The sequence below is a fragment of the Chrysochloris asiatica genome, unplaced genomic scaffold (assembly GCF_000296735.1).
Source record: "Chrysochloris asiatica unplaced genomic scaffold, ChrAsi1.0 scaffold00335, whole genome shotgun sequence".
Classification (NCBI taxonomy): Eukaryota; Metazoa; Chordata; class Mammalia; order Afrosoricida; family Chrysochloridae; genus Chrysochloris; species Chrysochloris asiatica.
This window is the reverse complement of record NW_006408853.1, coordinates 1,396,102-1,419,836: the sequence shown is the minus strand read 5'-3', so window position 1 is coordinate 1,419,836 and position 23,735 is coordinate 1,396,102. Positions and strand designations below refer to the sequence as shown.

General features: G+C 40.8%; 1 protein-coding gene across 1 annotated transcript; it reads right to left on the bottom strand.

The window, feature by feature from the left end:
* Positions 1-1,750: 1,750 nt before the first annotated feature.
* On the bottom strand, positions 1,751-23,294 carry RGMB (repulsive guidance molecule family member b). Its single transcript, XM_006875696.1, has 3 exons — positions 23,051-23,294; positions 17,261-17,769; positions 1,751-2,419 (listed from the first exon to the last, which is right to left on the bottom strand). The coding sequence occupies exons 1-3, from the start codon at positions 23,187-23,189 to the stop codon at positions 1,751-1,753; spliced, it is 1,317 nt and encodes a 438-aa protein (XP_006875758.1). The 5' UTR covers positions 23,190-23,294.
* Positions 23,295-23,735: the final 441 nt, after the last annotated feature.

The following is a 23,735-nucleotide window of genomic DNA, read 5'->3' as shown; positions in this document are numbered from 1 at the left end:
AGGCCAATTAAAATTAGGTATAGCCTTGGCTGAAATCACTATTTCAAGTGAACATTTTACATTTGCTTTTTTGTAACTTGCATTAATGTATCTTCTTCCTGGAGCCAAACATTTACTTGGAGATGTAACAGTATAAACCTAACTATCCTGGAGTTCATATTCTCACCCTATTTTGTTATTTTCCTTTTGCAAGGAGTACTCACACTGGAATGGAAGAGTGAAGGAGACAGAAATAATTTTACTTCATAGCGGCTTTGCCAAATTCAACGGGCAACTAAATATTCACCTACAGATGTCAAAAGTGAGTCTGATTTTAACAAGAGACAACCTGGGAAGCCATGTTTAATGAGAATGTCTGATTAACCAGGACCAAGTTAGTCACACAGCCAGTCAGGTCAAAGGAGCTTTTGTCATTATGTGTATTGCATCTCATTGTAATTAAGTGCCATAGGTTCTAACCTATAACGACCCTGTATTGAGTCTAGATATATCAGACTGTTTTGGAGGGCATGGGAGAATAAAATATTCTGTGAATGAGAACTGGACCCCTATATTAAAATCTATCTAACTAAAATCTGAAAGTGAAGTTGGGGAAAGCTTACTGGGATTGGAAACTTAGGCAATGTGCTTCTGCCTCAAAGAGTCAAGAAAGAGAAGGCTAAGGATATGGGTTTGTACAAATTATTGTTAAGTGCCGTTGAGTCGAATCTGACTCATAGCGTCCCTGTATGGGTTTCTGAAGGGCCGCTGGTGGGTTTGAACCACCACCTTGTGGTTCAAACCAACCTTGTGGTCCAGTGCTTATCCTTCAGTGCCACACCGTACAAATTAGAGGGGAAAAAAGCAAGTTATGGTTATCATAAAATGTGTGTTTTCATATTTTGTTTCCATAATGCAGTATAGAGTTATTAGAGGGAAAAGTATCAAAACAGATGAAATGAGAAAGTCTGGAAACTACTGGGGTCTAGCATAATGCCTGGTATTTATATATGAAATTGCCCTCACTCGACTCTTTTGACATACAAAAACAGCAGTTTCATATGACTCAACCTAAAATACTGTTAGGTGCTCAAATAAAATTAAACTGGTCAGTAAAAACTGTAATATCATCCCCCACCCTCCTGAAAAAGTGACAGCCATTAAACAGTGAGAAGACTCCGGAAGATCAGTGTTTAACAGAGTCAAAAGCACCTGTAAGGAGTGGGGTGAGGGGCGGTGGTTTAACAAGTTCTTCTTCTAAACAGTGGGCAGAAGAAGGGATATAGACATATTCAAAGGAATGAAGCAGTTTCACCAGGAGGCAGAAGAGGAAAACTGCACACTATGGTGAATCACTAGCGATGGGGAAAGGCAGGAAGACAGCCAAGATTAGCTAAGAACAATGTTATTTCAAAGGGAGTGCTGCGTATGGTGTCTGTGTATATGGACTATACATACTAACCACGTACACACATAAATATTTAATATATAAAAAATAAAGTGCTTTCTAACAGGTCCCCATGCAGGGACATTATAAAACATTTCACAAAACTGCAAAACAAAATCGTTACAATCAGAAACCACTATATCCAACATATATGAAAACAGCCAAACACAATATGTACAATCTGGTGGGTGTCCCAGGACAAACATCCTGTCATATACATGGTATATACATATATACTCTTATCTTTTACTCAATATATTATGACAATATATATTTTTAAATTCTGTTATAGACAAAAAAACAAAAAACACAAAAAGACAACCCCTAAAAAAACACAATGAGGAATAAGCATGTGAGTCCGAAACTGACAGAAAAGTCGCTGCCTCCTGGGGGAGCCCTGTTGCCACTGTTTGGGAAGATGTGCCAGCGTTCCTTCCTCGGATGCAGTGCCGCCACATCCTCCAAGGCACTGTGGGCTGCGGCGGTGAAGTTGGCATCACCAGTGGTGAGCAGGTCGAAGACACAGGACTGGAAATAGATGTCCTTCACTGGCATCTTCTCATGACATCGAGTGTTAGCTGTCTCCAGTGTATAGCCAGGCCAGGTCTGCGGCAAGGTGGTGCGAGGCAGGGTGTGCCCCAGGATGCCAGACACCTGGCCCTGCCCATCATCAATGCGTTCACTCAGGGGGCAGCCATTCACACACAACTGCAGGTCCTGGCTTTCCTCATAGGTCATGGCCAGGTCTTCGGGCATCCGGATGGCAAGGGTCAGGTAGCGACCTAGCTGCCGCACAAACACCGTGGTCCCAATGTAGCGGGCATGCATCTCCACATAGTGGCCACTCTCCCTCTCCACAATAAGCAGGCTCTTGGCATCACCATCTCCACCACTGGTGGTACCATCCACAAAGGCAGCCGGCAGGTCATCTGTCACAGCTTGGTACACTTTCTGATCTGTGCACTCATGCTGGGCTTTGAAGATGATCGTGATCTGCGGGAAAGAACACGTACAAAAGTTTAACATGACTAGAGGAAAACCGAATGGTATAATGCTCCATAACAAGAATTCTTTTTCATTTTAGAGTCAAATGGCTTAAGACAGAATTGTCTAAACACTTGCTACTGTCTCCCTCATGAATGACATCACTTTCAGGAGAGAAAAACAAAACTATGCATATTAAGTAGCCCTCAAGTAGAGCAAGGAGTCCTAGTGGTACAACAGTTAAAATACCAGAACGCTAATCAAAAATTTGGTAATTCAAATCCACCATATAGCTCCTCAGGAATAAAACCTGACTCTTTGCTCCTGGAGATATTACAGCTTAGGAAACCCTTTGAGACAGTTCAAACTCTGTCACATGGAGTCAAGTGCAAGTTGGAATCAACTCGACAGAACCTAAAAACAGTGCAAATGGTTAACATACTCAGCTGGTAATTAAAAGGTTGGGAGTGTGAGTTCACTCAGAGGTACCTTAGAAGTAAAGCTTGACAATCTACTTCTGAAAAATCAGCCACTGGGAAACTGTATGGAGTTCTATGCTGACACACATGGAATTACCATGAGTCAGAATTGATGCCATGGCAACTGTTCTGATAATTTATATCTCTTTCTAAGCTGCAATATATGTTGTTGTTGTTAAGTGCTGTTAAGTCCATTTCCATTTACAGCGACCCTGTATAGGGTTTCCATGGAGTGGCTAGTAGGTTTGAATTGCTGACTTAATGGTTAGCAGTCCAGTGTTTATCTTACAGTACGCCACAGCTCTTGAGGCCAAAAAAAAAAGATCTTTTCTAAGTCATATAGAAACTTAAAAGAGCTTAATTAACAATGTAACTTTAATAATTTTGATTCTATCCCAGGAACCCATCACTACAAACGTAAGAAACAGAAATAGTGCATGTATAAGCAGAGAGTTGATGAGAGAGCCTCCCAGCAACTGCTCCCCATCGTGTGCCTTAGGAAAGATTTCTCTAAGTCCCTTAATCAAATGTTTCACATCACTGGCTAATCCCTGTGACAGGGAAATCACTCAGCAAATAGAGCTCCAAAGCACTGGCAGGAAATAAAATACCCTAATCTTGGTTACAGCAAATGTTTTTACCCACAGCCCACTCTAAATTCTACAATTAATAGACAGATACTTCATAGAGAAAAACATCTAACAATACAAAACCTCCTTTTGACAAATTCATTTTTGTCCCTACAGAAAGAATCATAACAGTGGTTATTTAACACAACACAACAAAACAGAATCTTTGCCTCCAGCATACCCAACACCTCTCTGGGCCAGGTGGCAGAAGGCAGGTAAATGCAAAGATTTCTGTGTCACACAAGATGGGGAAACCTCACCAAAGAAAAATAAAACTTTATTTAAAACTATATATATTGTCAGTAACTGAGTAATAGCTTCTGTATTTCTTCCCTCTTGAAGGAACAACAACAACAAAAAAATTTCAAGTGACTTTGTTAAGGAAGAAGTAGACAAGCCAAAAGTCCACCAACTGTTCTGGATGGAGAAAACCTTCTACCTCCTGCAAGGGAACTAATGAAAACAATAAACCCTTGTTATAAAGGCCAGAAAGTGAGCCCTTCCCCTTACTCTCTCTACCTCACCACCCCGCTCAAGTTTATGTCTGAAGTTTTTTTCTCCAACTCGGCCAGCATTTGCTCATAGTATTTAATTCCACGTGTTCCCACTGGTGTTACTTGACTGGAATTTTCCAGCCATTTCATTTTACTTCAGCCAGTTATAAAGCCAGATCTGAACCAGCTGCACTGTAGCAACTGGTTAAATTCATATCCGTTGTTTGCAGCTGCAGCCAAGGCCAGACAATGCTCTATGAAAATGCTGGAGTTTCTCCCTCCCTAATTACCCTGAGCCACAATTTAATTTCACTACCAGCCTTCTCACATTTCAACACCTTTGCAACAACCCAAAGGAGTTGTACTAGAGATGATTTCAGGACATTTTTTGTCCACCCAACTGTAGGACCTTCCAAAGTGAATGGGATTTGAAGGTAGGTATCTAATGGGACTATAAAATAGATTTATTTGGTGGCTCTAAAGTCAGTTTGAAGAAGTCCTGGTGGTAATGCAGTGGTTTGGACCCACCTGCTGCTCTGTGGGAGAAAGACGGGGCAATCTGCTTCCATAAAGATTAATTACAGTCTTGGACACCATAAGGGGACATTTCTACTCTGTTCTACAGCGTGTTGCTATGAGTCCGAATCTACTCAATGACAGTGGTTTGGGTTTGACCTTTTTGGTTAAAGTCAGTTTGATGAGTGCTTTTCAAGAGTGGCTGGGACCTCTTGGAAGTGACAAGATTAATTCAAGAAAATTCTGCACCTGGAAAAGTTGGAAGTTAATAGTATATTGTTGCTAAGTGCCGGCAAGTCAGTTCCAGCTCATAGTGACCCTGTATAGGATTCCAGGGAGTGGCTGGTGAGTTTGAACCACAGACCTTGTGGTTAGTAGTCCAGCACTTATTCCACAGTGCCAACAACAATAGATTTTTCATAAAATCACATCCTCATTCTCAACTACAACATTCACATTCGAAGAGTAAACACTCTTCTATAACAGCTAAGTAATCTGTCTTTCTAGTCTAACAAACCTCAAATATCAACCAATTTGGCATTATTTGCAAGAGCATAATGCATTTTTTGTTCACATTAGGAAAGTCAAAAAGAAATTAGTTTGGATAGGATGACAAAGCTGAGATATCCAATGCAAAATAAGTTGTTTCCAAAAAGGCAAGCATCAATATGAACATAAGTGAAACAGTTAGTTCCAAATGTCTTCCCCAAGTCTGTTTTTTTTTTCATTAAGCGCACCAATTCCAACTCAGGAACTACATAGTCATTTCAAACACCTTGCACATTACTGTCCTCTGCTCTGTCAGTGACATTTAACAGTAGCTCCCAAACATCTACAGAAATCAAGTAAAAGGGTTGATTGCTACTCTATTATCTAGACTAACAAGATACCAGTTTACCTAAGATTTGTCACTGTCTTTCCAATTTTCCTAGAAGTGATTTTCTCTGAGACACTGAGGTCAATACGTATTTCTCCTGTTTCCCAACTGGACAAGATTATTTCACACAGAACATATGTATAATATTACGCCTTGATTCAAAATGCTGAGGGAGAAGAACTGAGGCCAAAGTCTGAGGAGGGCTTTCTGAGTGGCCCTTTGTAGTATTCAGTATGTACTGAACCTAGATATAATCAACACAGATGCAGAAAACACTGGGTTAACAGTTTCACATGACTTAAGTTCTGTAATGCAATTTCATTCCTTATAACAATCATAACTCGAGCACTTAAAAAACAAGCACCCGGTCACGAAGGGTCAGAAATTCACTTTCAGTTCTTGGAAAAACAAAGTTTATTCATTCTTAATCATGTAAAAATTAATGTAAAACCATTCAAAGTTTAATTGGAATTTTTGGAAATACCAAACTTTTCATATTCCAACTAGCAGCTATTGGTGAGCACAACTAAGATATTTAGAATTATATTCAAAAGCTCTCAGACAGAAAATTTTGAATACCAGCTATATGCTATGTACTTTCCCTCTATGAACTGATCCATATGCTATAATAACTCAATTTGGCACATTTGTTCTATGCCACACCATTTATTATTGATGGATGGCATTTCTGTGCATTTAAAACATCAATGCCTTTTGTTAAACCTCCCCCACCCAGTCCTTCTTAACCATCTACCTTAGACAACTATTCCAGTTCTCCTCATCCATTTTTAATGGTTCACTCGCTGTGATCTTTACCACCCACAAGGTCTATTAAGAAGGGAGAGATAGCGGCTACAAATCAACCTTTCTACAATAAGGACTTAAGGGGTTTGCTGTGAAATAGCACTACTAAGAGGCATCTGCCTCTCCTCCCACCAGGCCAAAAAAATAAGAAGTACATTAAATAAAAGCAAGGCACACAGCAAAGAAGAACACCACCCTACCCCACCCCACCGCCTCACACAGAGATACAGAGAGATCTTCTCAAGGCACCATAGTCTTGCAGACTGCTGAACATAGGTTTCAGAAGAGCAGAATTTCCCAAAGGTTGGGCTCATTGTATTTTGGATGAAACATTTACTGGAGGAGTTTAATCAGGCCATTTGGAATTACAAGTGCAGGACCTTACTGGAATCCTTAAATACCAGAACTGGACTCTTAGATCGAGGAGCTCACATCTCTTGGATTAAAATGAGCCAGCAAACTAAACAAATAATCAAAGAAATCTGCTTGGAACACAGAGAATGTTTATAAGTAGCTGGTTAAAATTCTGCTGCATCAAGGAAATTAAAATGAATTTTATTTTGTATAACTAATATGTCTAAGGAGCTCTGGTAGCGTAGTGGTTACGAATCGGGCTGCGAACCTTAAGGTCAGCGGTTCGAAACTACCAGCTGCTCCGCGGGAGAAAGATGAGGCTTTCTACTCCCGTAAGGATTTACACCCTCGGAAACCCTGTACAGGGTCGCTATGGGTCGGAACCGACTAGATGGCACATAACAACAACAACAACAACAATATGTCTATTTTACCATATACACTGGGTGCAATTAAAGGGTTAAATAAAATGGCACTGTAGGGTAAGCACTGGACTGGTAGCCACAGGTCAGTAGATCAAACCCACCAGCCACTCCTTAGAAACCTTATCCTGGGTCTCTGTTAAGTCAGAACACTCGATGATACTTAACAGCAAATAAAAAGAGAACACTGTGCCCTGGCCCTTTTTACTCTCACACAAATGGCATGTTGTTGTTAGGTGCTCTGCCACTCACAGGGTCACTCTCAGGACTATGAAGAAAAATGTAATTAAAAGATAAAAGACATTTTTCAACAACTTTTTTGAAGCCTCCTTGCATAGTCTCTACAATCAGTCCTCTAGGGTAAACAAAACAGAGACCATCCCAACAAAAGAAAATGCATCAAAGGGAAAAAAAAAAAAAAAAAAGGATGCTCTATCTGCATCCTTTTTAAAGTCTAATGCTTTACTTCTATGAAGTCTGAGGTACCAAAAGCAATCAGAGGCCTATGTAGGCACTGCAAGCCTCTTCCTGATCCTACCTCATCTTATCTTCTGAGTGTAATTGGGAAATACGGCCAGGGCAGACTGCTCCATCCAAGCCCCAGGGAGGCAAATGCTATCTGTGGGTTACATAAGACGGGGAGAACACTGTGTTGTTTTCCTTTTGTGGGGCAGACAAACAGTATTCTGTTTATTCATCTAGAATAACTTTCTGTCTGAACAATTTCATACAAAACCCAAGAGGGAATTTATACATATTTAAGAAGTTGAATTAAGAGATATTTGATCACAGTAACATGTAAATTATCACAGTTCGACAAACTGACAACGAATGGTGGATTCTGTTAGGAAGCTGTGAGAAGTTCAAGGAATGTGAACATAAGTTTATAATAATCATTATTCAGTCTATGTATTAAACATCTATCTACTCTGGCATAGCACTGTGGATCACCACTGGACTGTGAACCACAAGGCTGGCAGTTCAAACTCACCAAATACTCCTCGGAAACTCTACGCAGGGTCAGTATGGGTTGGAACCGACTCAAGTGCACTTAACGACAACAACAGAAATGGAGAATTCAAGACCCACTAAGAATATTTTGTTAAATAATTTCATTGGACTAGAACAAGACCATGTGCTTAAGAGGGAGGCAGCAGATTATAAACTATACTCTAGACTCCTTTTGGACCAGAAGACTAAAAATCTGTCCCCAAAAGAGATCAAAGTAGATTTATCTATTCTTGTGTCGCTGTACCTGGGTGGCCCAAACAAGGGTTGGACTATTATTAGCAGAAAGGATGGCAGTTCGAACCCACTCAAGGATGCCTGGAAGACAGACCAGCTGACCTACTGCTCAAAGGTCACAGAATACGAGTTGGAATCAAAACCATGGCAACCAGTACTACCACCATCACTTCGATGTCACTTCCCATAGAGCTCTGTACTAGGAGCTCCAACAGGATTCCAGAAACATGGAATGGATCAGAATTACTCTCCAACACTGCCCTAGGAAATGCATGCAAGAACAGGGGCTGTGTTGGCTACTGGCAAGTAACTTGGCAGCAGACAGAGAAAGAAGAAACCAAACTAGAAAGGGAAGGGCACGCACAGCTGACGGCTGCTAGGGTGGTCCAGGGAAGAAACTTTGAGCTCGATGGCTGCAAAAGAGCCTATGAGAGTGAAAAATGAATCAGATCCAGGGATGATACATAAAAAGGACAGGCACAGAAACAAAGACTTCTACTAAGTAACCTCTGTATACTTAAAATAAGGATAGCTGGAAAAGCATTAACAGGCTCAGAGACAGGGAAATTGGCTAGCTTTCTTTTGTATGAGACTCTGCTGAGCTTAAGGAGAAAAGGTCTTTGGGTCATACACTCCAAACTCTACAGGGAACTTCTCTACCAGCTTGTTTGTTGTCTTCAGACTTTGCATTCATTATGAGAAGGCCAGCAAATGTAGGCACTCACTGTGATTCTAGATTTGAACCGAGGCATGTGTGAACAGTGTTACAGGCCTAGGCTGCCACTGTGCTTCAGACCAGAGGCTAAAAATATTTTGAAATGCGAGAGTTAGGCCCAGAGGCAGTAACTCTAGGGGCAGGAATCTGTCCTAGCAAGTCTTGCTTTCACAGGCATCCCCTCCTAGTTGGGATTGGGGCAGGTGGGCGGGCCATGGATCCTAACTCCACTGGGGACTGTGGACAAATGCTCTGGGCCTAGGTTTAGCACAGCTGTTCACCAATGTGAAGGGGAGCTATTCCTCGATGCAAAGGGGATCGGGGAACCATAGCTTCTTTGATCATTTTTAACTTTGAGAAGTGAGAGCAAAATATTAAAAGGGTTTGAAGGTGTCCACAATACACCCACATTGTCACTTCAGGCTCAGTTTCAAGTTCCCATAGCTTAAAAAAAGAAAAAATAAAAGGCTTAAGAATTCCAGAATATGATGGTCAGAAGTGGTGACCATATATTTCAGAAAGCCAGTTAACCGCAATGCTACAAAACAGTATCCTTCTGTTTTCATTTCCTTGAGCAGAGAGAGGGGGCACACCAACAACACCCCATCAGCACATGATTTAACGTATGTGTACAAACAACCCTCTAAATAGGAAGACTAACTTCTGGCTCTCCACTTCAGGATCACAGGCAGAGCAGATGAGAAATTAGTGTTTAAATGCCATCATATTGATTCCACCCACAGTATATATAATATGTTCCAACATGAAAGCACCCCAGTAGAATAGGCTAAACCTTCTTTTGGCTCCAAGTCTTAAAATAACCAGCTAACTGGAGCATAAAGAAGACCTCTCCCACAGAACCAGTTTCACCTGAAGTTCTTCCTAGACCCAACAGCACTGTATTTTTACTGCAAGGTGGTCCAGTTAAATTCTCTATCTTACATGTGTCTTAAGTCTTTCTTGTTAGTTACCCCACCCACAAGAACACAACATTCAAAACAGTGGAAGAGCAAGTTCTACTGCAGTTAAAAACAAATAAAGACAAAATGGGTAAGGAAGCATTTCTCATTGTTCAATACTGCAGGTAACTTTGCATATGCCACATTTCACGTGGGCTGCAAATGTTTGGTTTGTATTAACTGAATCCCAGAAAAGACAAAAAAAAGTACCAAATGTTTGCCCCTTCCCCTAAAAATGTTGACTCAAAAAAAAAAGTTTTTTTAAAAAATCTTTTTTTAAAACAGGAGAGGCACATTTGGAAACATGACAGAAAAACAAGTCCTAACTCTCAGCTGTGTATCAGACTTGGCCTGTTGCCTCTGGTTTTAACTATGGAGGAATGGGGATTTGTTTAAAGCTGCACAAGACACAGCAACCTCCTGGTCCTGCATAGCTCAGGAAGCTGTTAGGTTAATTTCATATATATATAGATAGATAGGGGTTACTAAGGCCCTCCAACTTCTTCCAAACCACTTCTGGGACGGTGGGAGTGGCACATGGTTGGGGTGATTTAAAATGTAGGGACACAGAAACTAGAAATATACAAACTTTGAACAGTTTTTAGACTGCATCTACTAGCTAGCATCTTGTACATCTCTTCATTTTGGAGAATGAAAAGACTCATTTTCATGACATACTTTTATGCATAAGGACAATATAGACGTATTGTTAAGTTGTTAAATGCCCTCCATTTGGTTCTGACCCATAGCGACCCTGTATACGTTTCCAAGCAGCAGCTGCTGACTATGAACCACTGACTTTGTGGTCCAAACCAATCTTGCAGTCCAGCACAGTGCCACACTAGGACTCCATATAAAGATACCCTTGCTTGAAAAATATACCGTAGAGGATATATTCCCAAAGAAAATATCATGTGTCCCCTCTAGAACACCACTATATGTAAGAACTGTGTTTATTTCCCTTGGTCACTCTTTAGGCCTGAAACTGAACCCACCTCCAGTGGTTCAACTTTCAGCCAAACAATAGACAGGTCATGGGTGAACAATTAACACCAGGGAGGTTCTTTCTCCTTAGAACAATCAACCACACAAGATGAAAAGGTATAAAGATCAGAAGGTAGGAAGGGCCGAGAAAGGGCTAACGGAAATAGCAAACAGAGGAAGGAAGTGGGGACTGCAATCAATGTGGTAAAACCAGGTGTATGAATTCTTTACTGGAAAACCAATTTGTTCTATGAATGTTCACTCAAATCACAATAAAAAATGTAAAAAAAATAAAAAGAGTGGTATACATATATTCAAAATACAATCCCACCAATGGAAGGAAGGAATATCTTCTTCATTCCATATAAGTAAGAATGATCACTATTGTACAGCTCACATCTTATACTTTCCCTAAAGATACCAAACATAATGGGGTAGCAAAAATTTGGCTACAAAAAATGTACCAAGGCTGGGTGTTAAGAAAGGATAGATTTGCAAATCTTGATCTAGAGACATGCTGAAAATGACAGTTGAAAAGTCTTTGCAATGCAGACACATCTGGCCCTGATGTTGTAAACAGAGAATAATCCAGAACACTGGCTTTTATATGCCTGCACACTGTTGACGACAAGCTAAGGGGCATCAGAAAGGACCAGTGGACCAAACTAATACTAGCACTCTAGGAGCAAACAAACAAATGGGTGTTTGCTCACAAGGGAAAACCTTCAGCTATAGTTTGAGGAAAATATTAAGCAAGAACAAAAGAAGTCTTTCTGTATCTCGATTATCATCAACCATGGAAAATTTCAGTAGTTCCTAGGCAAGTAGCAATGGAGTTTGAAATTGAGGGATAATATAATCTGTTTGAAAACACATATATATGTTTACCATGGTATATAACATAAAATGCCTGATGGGCATGGTAAGTTAACCCACTAGCTTTAACAGACATTGAATGTTACTCCCCATGTGACTTGTAGAGAGCTGTTGGTCCAAGGCTAGGAGAATGGCAGCAGCAAGACCACCACACAAGGCATCTTGGAGTACCCACTCTGCTGCCCAACAGTCATCTGGTTTGATCAAGTTCAAAGATCATAGCAGAAAAACTGCAAAACGAATTTTTGTCATTCCCAATATTCTACCCCATTCTTTGTTTTACTGATATTGAGGGATGGGGTAAGAAAACTAGATTGATAAAAAAGGAAAATAAAACAGAGGCATCCAAATTACTTTTAAAAAAGTTTTTTTAGACTTTGCCATTGCTTAGATGTGTGATTTAGTAAAAAATGCATTTCTGAAAATTTTAAGAAAGGGAATCGTTATAAATGTATTTGAGAGACTGGTGATTTCAATGAATGCTATCAGAAATACATTTGTAAAGTACATAAACTGAAGAAGTCCTAAGCCATCTTCTGTAATCATGGCATACATAAATCTTTACTGACTTCATTTAGCTACAGAGACACATAGAACAAACCTAAAAGAAACTGTGTAGCGGTTATGATCGGGCTACTAATCTCAAGGTCAGCAGTTTGAAACTACCAGCTGTTCCACGGGAGAAAGAAGAGCCTTTCTGCTCGCGTAAACGCTTACAGCCTCGGAAACCCTGTACAGGGTCGCTATGAGTTGGAACCAACTCCAGGGCACACAACAACAACAACAACAAAAGACACTGAGGCTTGGGGTGGTTGTCAGAGGATGTAGAATTGAAGTCAGAGAAGCCAAGCATTGCCACAGCAGATAATCTGGTTAATGCACTGTGTGAAGCACAGAGAACTTGCAACATGTTCTCTCTGGAGCCTATACAGTAAAGGCTATCTCCTCCCCAACAAAAACTGTGTTTCTTTCCAGTGTAGCTAACCCTGCCAGTTCCAAGATGCTTGCTCTAAGCAGCCTGCCAGTTCCTTCATCCCTAGTGCCTGCATGTCTGTAGCTGTCTTACACAGCCACAGGTGGGAAAGATGGCCCAGAGCTGATGGGGAATGCAATTGAGGTGTGTGGGTACGCAACCCCCAGGGTAGAGAGATGAAAAAAATCAGTCCTGGCTTCCCTATGTCTACCTGGCAAGGTGGCTAACTGCTGCAGACTCCCCTGAAGAGAAGGAGTGTAATAAAAATGGTGAAGGGCATAAACAAAAACAAAGTGGCCCTGAGAAAGCATACCTATGCACACCATGACTAACTGGAAAACCAGCTCTATGTTTACCAGGGAGAAGGGCAGGGGGAGGGGGAATAGCAAGGAATAGCAGACAAAAGAAGACAACACCAAATACTGTAGGTCTATCCTGTAGCATAGTGGTTACGAATCCGGCTGCTAATCTCAAGGTCAGCACTTCGAAACTACCAGCTGCTCCGCAGGAAAAAGATGAGGCTTCTGCTCCCGTAAAGGTTTATAGCCTCAGAAACCCTGTTCAGGGTCGCTATGAGTTGGAAACGACTCCACGGCACATACCAACAACATCCTGCCCTAAATGCACCACTTACCATATGGAAAAGGGCAAAAACGTAACAAATGGCCCACTGAGTAGAGATGACTCCATTTTCTTTCATTCTACTGTTTATATTTCTCCTTCTGCTTTGTCTTTTTGGGATGAGAGAAAGGGGGGCAATTCAGGGGCAGGCAGAGTTCACAAAGATCAGCTTGCTCAACAGGACAGGTGTAGAGCAGGTTCTTATGATATGCTCCAGGTCCAAAACCTCAGTTCAGGGCAGAAAGCAGTAAAATGAATGCACATTTAAATAGAACAATTTCAATATCACTGTGTGTGCATCTATATAATATGTATATACACAAACACAGTCTCTACTATAATAAAGGTCAGTTTTTATATCTCAGGACATTGAGCACATGAAAAATGCTTGACCACAGAGATGATAACATATCTATAATGTTTGTTGTTGTTTTTAGGTACCGTGGAGTCGGTTCCAACTCATAGTGACCTTGGCACAGGGTTTCTGAGGCTATAAATCTTTACGGGAGCAGAACACCTCATTTTCCTCCTGTGGAACCGCTGGTAGTTTCGAACTGCTGACCTTGAGGTTGGCAGCCCGACTCGTAACCACTACGTTACCAGCGCTCCTTGGTGTTGTTAAGTGTCGTTGAGTCAATTCTGACCCATAGCAACCCTGTGTAGGGTTTCCAAGGAGCGACTGGTAAGCTTGAACCACTGACCTTGTACTTCAAATGGCTTTGTAGTCTGGTGTATTTAACCCACAGCGCCACACCCTTATTCAATCAATAGTGGAGGTGGGGGCAGGGTTATGTATATAAAAAGGAAAGATGATGACGAAGATGACTGTCGTGAAATCATAGAGTACTTTGTTGCTGAACATGTATATGTTTAGTAGTTTGAGTGCACCAATGGCTCCCTGAAAGAAAGGCATGGTGATCTACTTCTGAAAAATCACCCATTGAAAATCCTATAGAGTACAGTTCTGCTCTGACACATGGGGCAGTTGACTATATGGCTACTGGATGGGCATCAATAAAGCTGGGACACACAAATACAATCAGATGAAAGAATTCATTTTAAAAGCATTGCAGTAGTCATCAAGGGAATGATCAGATCTTTGGAACCTACTTCATTAGACTTAACTTTTTGCCTAATAATGCTTTAATTTTTCTCACACTATCCACTGTTGTTGAGTCAATTCCAACTCATAGTGACCCAAGGGTTTCCAAGGGTTTGAACTGCATACCTTGTGGTCTTTACGGGAGCAGAAGTCTCATCTTTCTCCCACGGAACAGCTGGTAGTTTCGAACTGCTGACCGTGAGATTAGCGGGTCAATGCTTACCCTACAGTGTTGCTGAGGATCTTTAAAGATTTATTTTGGTTCTAAAGAAGGGAAAGGAAACTGTACTGCAAGATTTTAGGCTTTGGTTTTGTTTTAGCAGCACAAGTCCTAGAAGCATTGAGAAAGGTTGTCAAGAGAAACTTCCAGATGTTTTCAGGAGAGTTTTGGAGAGAGGTACAAAAAGGAAAGATGATGATGACTACGATTGTCGTGAAATCAGAGTACTTTGTTGCTGAACAGCATGGTCACCAGATGTGGGGAAATACTTTCCAGTAAAGCAACTAAAGATCAAGTGTTCTCATTGTCTACTTCAATTATGTCAGAAGACAACTCTGTGTTCTACCCTCCCCCAACTCCTTTATGGAATGGGTAAAATCTTTGATTCTTACCAGAGCTATGTAGAACACCAAGTTGTATTTTTTATTTTCTAAAAATAAATTCAACCACAACTGAAATAGAATGATATTAAGTACTTCAGTATGTTGTTTTTGTTGTTATGTGCTGTGGAGTCGGTTCCGACCCATAGCGACCCTGTACAGGGTTTCTGAGGCTGTAAATCTTTACAGGAGCAGAAAGCATCAACTTTCTCCTGCGGAACAGCTGGTAGTTTCGAACTGCTGACCTTGTGGCTCGCATTCGTAACCACTACGCTACTTCAGTATACATTACGTCATTTATATAAATGGTAAAATTTATAAGATAGTTCCCCAAATATTTCTCACCATAGTCTGTAAAAAGTATAGAATTTTTGATAGGCTGACTTTAAAATTAGAATTAACATGGGAGGTTATGGAAGACATAGAAAATAAATCTTTAGGATTGTGAAAAGAATCTATATTCTCCCATAAAACAGTACTAATCTCAATAGTTTTGTCTAGAGGCTACCCATCTCTCCAAGTCCTCAATTATTTGTACAATGAGTGAAGACTTTCTGCATTCCCAACTAACTTTCTTTTAGAATTTCCAGTGTTATGAGCCCTAGTGAGGCTCTGCAGGATAAGCACTAAACTGGTAACTGCAAGATCAGCAGTTCAAACCCACCAGGCACACTTGAAACCCTATGCCGGGTTCACTATAAGTCACAACAGACTCAAGGGCACAACAACTATTTCCCAGAGACTACTCCCAGGTTTCATGCACCCTATAAACTTCCTGACAATGTGGAATTTGGGCCCAGTTTTATCCTGTAACTTCATAATTGGTTTATGCTTCATATTGTAACTTAGAGCGAACATATATTCTGATAACCATATAGAAATTATCTGCAGACATAAAAAACTGACGGAAAAAAACTATGTTTTGAGTTGTAGGATTTAGTAAGACAAAAGGCAAATTTGGGGTTTGACTGGGAGTTGAAGTGTAAACATTTTGTCCGGACCAGTGTAATGCTCTTCTTTGTTCCGAGCAATGACATCTTATCTTAGATTTGTCACATTCCATGGTGACTCCAGGTCTTGTAAAATTCCCTTCACAAAATGCCAAGTAAAATAATTTAAATCCACTAAAGAAATACACCACACATTTGGATTAGAAAGAAGCTGTAGAGTTTTAAAAAAGCTTAATGCGAGTCAATTAATATTTTAGCTTCAACCAACTTATAAATAGGCACAATAAATACAGGAAATTAAGCAAGATGAGATGGTCTGTGTAATTTTTCAGTAGGGGTTAACAAGGAGCTGGTTACCTGGGTCATGGATTTTTGTGGAAAACCATTTATGACTTCTTTATTTACTAATGACTGAATTAGAACTGACTGGCAACTGGGAGCCCAATTCAACCTCTTTCCACCTACATCCACTAAGATACTGGCACCTTAAAGAAGGCTTAGAGTACCTCTGCACAGTATTAGTTTTTTTAAAACAAAGAAACATTGCAAAACACATGGACCACAGACACTGGCAGCTAGGTGGGTTATGTTGAATTTTGTCAGCTTTTCCTTCAGTTTCTGACTTAAAATGTTAACCTGAGGTCCTGAGATTTTCCTGGGATAATACATCACTGTTCTGCAATATCCAGTTCTTAACTTCCTTGGTTAGTTAGTAACGTTAGTAACTAAAATACCATTGTGTGTTTGCCATTGGAAATCTGGCTTATAGCCATGACATTTTGCTACAGTTTCCAAATTTCCAATAAAAAATATTTCCTGATAGCTCATTGCCTTGGACTTCATAGCTTCCTTTATTCAGAACACCCACTTCAATCAGTCTGATATATGTGGACATAGATTTGTTCTAGAAGAATCACATACTCATGTACTCAAAACATCACTGATTGAAAAGTACTTTTCCCCCCCAATTAAACGAGCCTGCTTTTCCCCTAGAGAACTCAATTTCATCATTTGCTTTTCATTGTTTATCTGATTGTGTATTTAAATTTAGACTCATTTTATAGTAAGTCCTAGAATCCTATTGAAAATCTGATGATTTTTATTAAATCTTTCATTAAAACCTTTTGATTGCTTTCCAACAAGATAAACAAGGTTCCTTTTAAACTATGACTTTTATAATTTGCTGTAAACATATCTGAAAAATCAAGCATTTTAAAGTTATAAGAGGAAAAGAAGAAAAATTATCTTGCCTTATTTGTAGCAGTAGCACTGGATCCAGGGACCACGGGCACATTCGTCACTTGAACAGAAAGATAATTATTATCTATGAGTGGCCAAGCCCCTTCCACTTTGCATGTTTGAAAGTGATCCTTGAAAGTTCTAAGGTGAGGATCTCCAAACAAGCCACAAAAAAGGTAATTGGGAGGGTTTTGGTTCCCTCGCCTATGTTCTCTGGCTCCTGCATGACTTTGATAGTTACAAGGGTCATGGGTCACTTCGGGGTTGGTGGAGGATGTGGGTCCATCCTTGGAACAGTTCCTCTGGCTCATGAGGTCACTGATACCCAACACAGCAGAATGGTATACCAGGTTGCCACGGCAGGCTTTTGAAGTTCTCTGGGTGCAGCCTGCATAGGCACGCAGAGCTTTGCAAAACTCTGAGTCAAAGCCTTCAATGGCAGAGTTCAGGTGCGAAGTCAGGGAAACGAAGTCTGTGGTGCATTTCTGGATTCGACATTGGGCCAGCTGTTGGCAATCACCTATGGGAAAGAAGAAAAGACCAAACATTTAAAAATGCTTCATAGCTTCCTGAATTACATGGGAAAGTGACATTCTCCTCTGGGAACTGTTTGTTCTATTTCATATTCTATTCTAAGAAGGCCTTCAGAAATAGGGTTGCATTGTGCTCCTGTGTCTCTCTCAAATTAAGACACTGAGGGAAAAACTGCATGCAGCTAGTTTACCTAAATGTTAACGTGTGGGCTATTGCAAATGAACACGAGTCCAGTCCTGTGTTCGTAGGTTAAAATGGTACGGAAGGCTAAATGAAATATTCTATTAAGTTGCGTATTTTTCAGATTTTGCTCTAAGGAAAAAGTAAAGCTATGATTATCTTTGTTTTGATTTTGAAAAATTCATTACATAAAACAATTTGTTGCAGAAAGCACTGTAACGCACACAAAAAAACACTGTGAACAACACCATGATTAAGGCCTCCACACCTTAGGCAGGAGGAGTCCTGGTGTGGTGCTGCGGGCTAATGTGTTGGACTGCAAGGTCAGTTTAAAACTCAAGGTTGGTGGTTCAAGCTCACAAGTTTCTCCTTGGAATACCTATACAGGGCATTTATATGAGTCCGAACCAACACAAAGGCACTTAACAACAACCACTTTAGGAAGGAGAAAACCCTAAATTATAGTACAGTGAACAGCTCTAATACAACTACACAGACAATTTCAAGAAAAATACAGGTAATAAGTGAATCTGAATTCCCTTATGTATTTTTAATCAACAAATTGTATGGAAACTCTTGGTATCTATAAAGGGCAAATGTTGTTTGAAAATATAAAGTGACTTATCTCAATAATCTATGTATACACATCTTAACAACCATCCCCATCACTTGAGGATCCATGTTCCCCAGCAGACCACAAGTAAAGGATATACACAAAACTCATTATTACGCTGCAGACTGATGACTCTACTAGATCCATTTTTTTTTTTTTCTCCAGAAACAGAAGCAGAGAACTATAGGACACAGATTTCTTGTGATATTAACCTTAACCTCAGTTTTTCCCTTAAACTGAGAAAAGCCAAATGTAAGCTTAATGATTTAAACAAACCTAAAATGTACTACTAATTACCTACTGTTAAAAAAATCAGTTTCCAAATGATGCTTTGCCACTTTTCTAGCTGACTCTCAAACAAAAACCTTAAAAAACATTCAAAGCACAAAAACACGCCCAGTAAGTGCCAATAGCAGATGAGTTGTGTGCTTCAGTTTAATGTTCTGCTCCACAAAGTGATCACAATGGATTTAACAAGAAGAGAAATATTTTTCTTCATCATCAACCTCAAATTCTACAGAAATAAACCAAACATTTTCTGTTACTTTTCCTTATAGATCTTTTGCTATTGAGAGTCTCTCTTATTCTCAAGTTTTTAGGATTCTCATCTGAGAAATGAAGTTGTTGTTCCAAGATGGACCTGGTAATTTTTTTTTCCCCAATCATAACATATCTAATAATTTGTATTTTAGATAAGAGAGGGAAAAAGGAGTTAACAGAGAATTAATAAACACACAAGATATGATTAAAAAAGTATTCAAGATAAACGTGCAGCAACTTCAGATACTAGTAAGATTTCTTCAGCTCATCAAGAGTTAAAACTGCCCCTAATACTGCCTAAAATATATTTTCATTTTTTCCAAAGTAAACTGTCTTTAAATCTGAATAAATAACCTGCGATCTCTGTTTCTGGCTTCCATTGGCAGAAAAGGATTGAAGGAGGCACAATCACGTTTTACATTTCAAAGACCAAATGGGGAAAAATATTATTTTCTAGATTTGGTATTCACTTTAGCCTGAATAAAAGAGAAGATTAAAACATTTTAATATTTTGGAGCTATGGAATTAAAGTCATCATTAAGCCCCACTTAAAACAAGACAAAACAATAACACCTTTAAGCGCTTGGACAATTTTATGTTTGCTCATTTTGAAATTGACCAAAGTAGCTCCAATACTTTTAAAGTTCCTCTCTCTAGTATTTATAGTTATCAAGTCATCTTCATCTACTTTTACCTAAAATAAAACCCAAAAGGCATTAAAGCCATTTTGCAGATGGGAAAACCGTGGCAAAGGGTATAATAGCCTCATCCTGGTTGGATGATGTTTTTAAGTGCCGTCGAGTCGATTCCGACCCATAGCAAGCATGTATAGGGTTTCCGAGGAGCTGCTGGTGAGCTTGAACCGGCAACATTGCAGTTCAAATGGCTTTGCAGTCTGGCGCATTAACTCACAGAGCCACACTATATTAATCCTAAAATGTGGTGTTTTCCCTCTGATTCTATCTTCCTTCCTCCACAGGTCATGTTTACCCCAAATTCCTAATCCTAACAACAGTACTTAATAGCTGAAGAAGATGACAGTAAATGTTATCTTTTCCCCTTCTTTTAAAATCAGATTCACAGTGAGCAGAAAGCAAGGAAATAAAAGCAGGAGGCCAAGATCACTCAGTAACAAACAGCTCTTAAGACTATAAATAAATGACAGCACAAGAACTTTCCGCTAAACTTGCGTGCCTATTTGTTCTTTTTATGGTCTATAAAATCCATCCGAGCATGCATTTATGTATAATTATTTCAAATAGTCATAAAATACCAAAAGTAAGAACAGCATGGAGTTGTAGTTGCAACTGTTTAGAAAGGAAGTGAATCTGAATTTAGAGTCCCAGCTCCACCATTCCTTCTTTGTTCATAGCAGGTAGATTTAATTCCTTTGAGAAACCTCCACATAAAACAGAATTCCTTAGGTTGCTCTGCTTTGGGTACGGTTTCCAACAGCCTTCTGGTTCCAACAGCCTTCATAGTGTTGACGGGAGGGAATTGGGCAAGCCAGAGAGTGAGTGTTGTTTGGGTCAGCAGTTTCAGTCCCATCACTGGCTCTTGTATAATGACTAATTTGTAGGATACACCCAGAAGTACCCAAGCTTCATGAATTTATAATGACATTACACACCTCCGACTGTTACAAGCAGTAAAGTAAACCTTTTATCAAAAGGCTAAGACAATGCAGAGCAGAAATAATTCTAAAGATGTAGCCAAGAAGGCCATGTTGGATATGAGTAAGCAAGTAACTCCCATATTGGATCTCCATTCAGGAATTATAAAAGTTTGCTTTAAGGGGGGGTGGGGGGGTGGGGAGAGGTGGGTGGGAATAAATAAAAACACTCTTTTCATTTCCCAAGGTCATAATTCAAAATTTGTAGCTTCACAAATCTGTTTGGGGGTCAGGTCATCTATGATCAATGTGATATTTTCATCTGAGCTAATGAAAGTGCTAAAAGATTTCATAGTCTAGAGCTCTCTTCAATGATTCAGACATAAAAACATCACCATTCAAAATGCTGTTTCTCACTGCCAGGGCTACACGTGTGATTTGCAGTACAATCACCAGCTTATAATAAAAGAAACAAGATATGCTAACGTGTACTAAAAGAAATGTGGAGCCATATGGGGTGCTGAAGCTAATAATATCGATAAAACATATGGTAGTCCATCTGCAGAAGGCACTCAGCTAGGTTCCCTGCTCTAATACATAACCCCTGCATTTCAATAGCACCTCTCTTTAAAAGAAATCTCTGAACAGGAGCGCTCTTCTATAATCAGAAGAATTGCTCCTGCTCCATTCCAACAAGTTATCCACAGAAATCACTCAACACAGCAACTTCAGGTTGAATCTAATGGTGAGTTAAGTGAGGACATAGAGGAGTTTCAAATGACAAGCTCTTGATCTAAGGCACCTTAATTTTCTTATGCTTTCTTGGGCCAGCAAAGAAATCTTCAAGACCACATTGCAGGCCTGTCATAGGAATCTATGACAACTATAGGAAACAATATCCAAGCAGCCAAGAGGGGCACAGTTCTGCGTAACACTTCAATTTCCATTTCATTTAATGTATGAGTTAGAATCCACTAGACAGCTATGGTTTTAATGGGCTACTAGGTTATTATGGGCCCACATTTTTTCACACCAAACTCTCCTGATCCATTTTCCACACAAAATATTCCAGATACATCTTGATACATCAAGAAACACTTTTTATGTAATGTAAACAACTCCCATTATTTTCTAAGATTCTAAAACCAGTAATTCTAAGTTTTAATCACCCTAAACTTGCTATTGTACTTTATAATAATAAGATTTCAGTCTACGTTCCCCCCAAGTGAGTGTTAAAATGCATATGTTATATCATAATGCAATGTAAATGAAGTCGCTGCCTCAAATGTTACACATGTTCCCACTACTTAAAAGACTTATTATTTTTAGGATACTTGGTATGATTTAAAAAATAAAAACTGCTCTATACAATTGGGTGGCATTAACGTCCAAGACTCTGAAAATCAGAGTATTGTGACTTATGTTATATAAATATAGGGCAAAAAGATATCAAAGGGAAAGAAATTTATTTAATGTTCTAGTCACTCTCAAAATGAAAGATTTCCCCTTCACTTCAGGCATTAAAAAAAACTGTCTATACAAACTCCTGAGATGTGATGCTTGTCTTTGTCAAGAGCGTCCTAGAAAAATAGGAGGTTATCACACGTGCTAGAAGACTCATCTTTATGCCTGCTTTGCTAAAAAGATTCCACACTGCTGCTTTCAAAGCGAAAGTGCGATCTTCAGAAAGCAGTAGGAGTTCTGTCAAACGAAAACACGCGGCAATCCACAAACCCAGGGAGGTTGAAAGGAGAATTAAACACAGCTTTTGAAAATATGAAGGAAATCCCTGTTCAAACGAAGTTTTGGTTATTTCGAGACTGACCCTCGGGTTTTCAAACTCTGGCTGAAATCTTTCCACTGGGTGCGATTCCCTCTCGTAGCCACCCCCACACCCCCATTTTCTCCCCCAACTTCAGAAAGGCAGCACAAGGCTCCTTGTCTCTCCTAGGAGGCGGTGGCGGCAGTGGAAACCCGATCTGAGCCTGACTTTCAGTAAACACCAATGCAGAGAGCAATAAAGCATCCGGAACATTTGTCTCAGGATCGCAGCTCTGCAGCCTCCGCCCGTTAAATCTTTGATAAGCAGCTGTGTTGCGGAGAGATTGATCAACGGTCCAAGCCAACTGAGAGTGGGAAGGAAGGGGCCTCCCACAGGAGCCCAGGACGCGCCTCTGAGAACGGGCTCGAGGTGCATGCCTGGTTTGGAAGGCCTTTCTCCTGCGCCACGCTGCCTTCCACCCCGGCAATGGCTTTAGAACCAGTCTCTTCGGAAACAAAGCCATTGGAGCTAGGGGGACCCCCCTCCCCCGCGCTTCTTACCTGCGTGTAGCAGCCCGAGGCTGAGTAGCAGCAGCAGCAGTAGAGTCAGAGGCGGTGGGCAGGGCTGGAGGCGGCGGTGCTGCTCAGCCCTGGCGGCGGCGGCAGCGAAGGAAGGTGCTGCTCTCAAGCCCATGCCCATCCATGCAGGTTTCGTTAGCTCCGGCGAGGGCGGCAGCACTGGCACCGTGGTGGATCCGGGGCCGTGGCTGCTGCATGGGCAGGGGGACACGCCTCGCTTCCTTTTCTTCCTCCTTCAGGCCCAAGTTGGAGACAGACCGCCGCCGCCACCACCACAGCGAGCAGCGCGCCGCGGGCGGAGCGAGAAGGCGGCGGCAATGGGGCGCAGAGGCATCACGGAGATTGGAGGCCGCAGTGGGGAGAAGAGGGGTGGGAGAGAAGACACAAAGACAGTGAGCTAGCGTGGACTGCAGCCCAGAGAGCGTGGGCGCCCTGGCCAGCGTGGGTTTCGACCAGAGTGAGCGCGGGCGTGGACTCACAGAAGTGCACCCAGCTATACGAAGAAGCAGCCAGCAGCCAGCAGCCAGCCGCCAGGGTGTCTCTGCGCGGAGTCCTCCTAGGTCAATCAATCTCAGACCCGCATTGTTGCCCCGCCCCGTCCGTACCCACCAATCTGTGCCGCCCTCATCCTCGGCTGTGCCCCTCCCTCCATTTCCATTGGCTGTGA

Bases quoted from the DNA above. Each gene is read 5' to 3' on its own strand.
- RGMB (XM_006875696.1), bottom strand. From the start codon at position 23,189: ATGGGCATGGGCTTGAGAGCAGCACCTTCCTTCGCTGCCGCCGCCGCC. The intron at 17,770-23,050 runs GTAAGAAGCGCG...TCTTTCCCATAG, and splicing joins CCTCGGGCTGCTACACGCAG to GTGATTGCCAACAGCTGGCC. The intron at 2,420-17,260 runs GCAAGATAATTT...TCTTTCCCGCAG, and splicing joins GTGCTACTGCTACAAATAAG to ATCACGATCATCTTCAAAGC.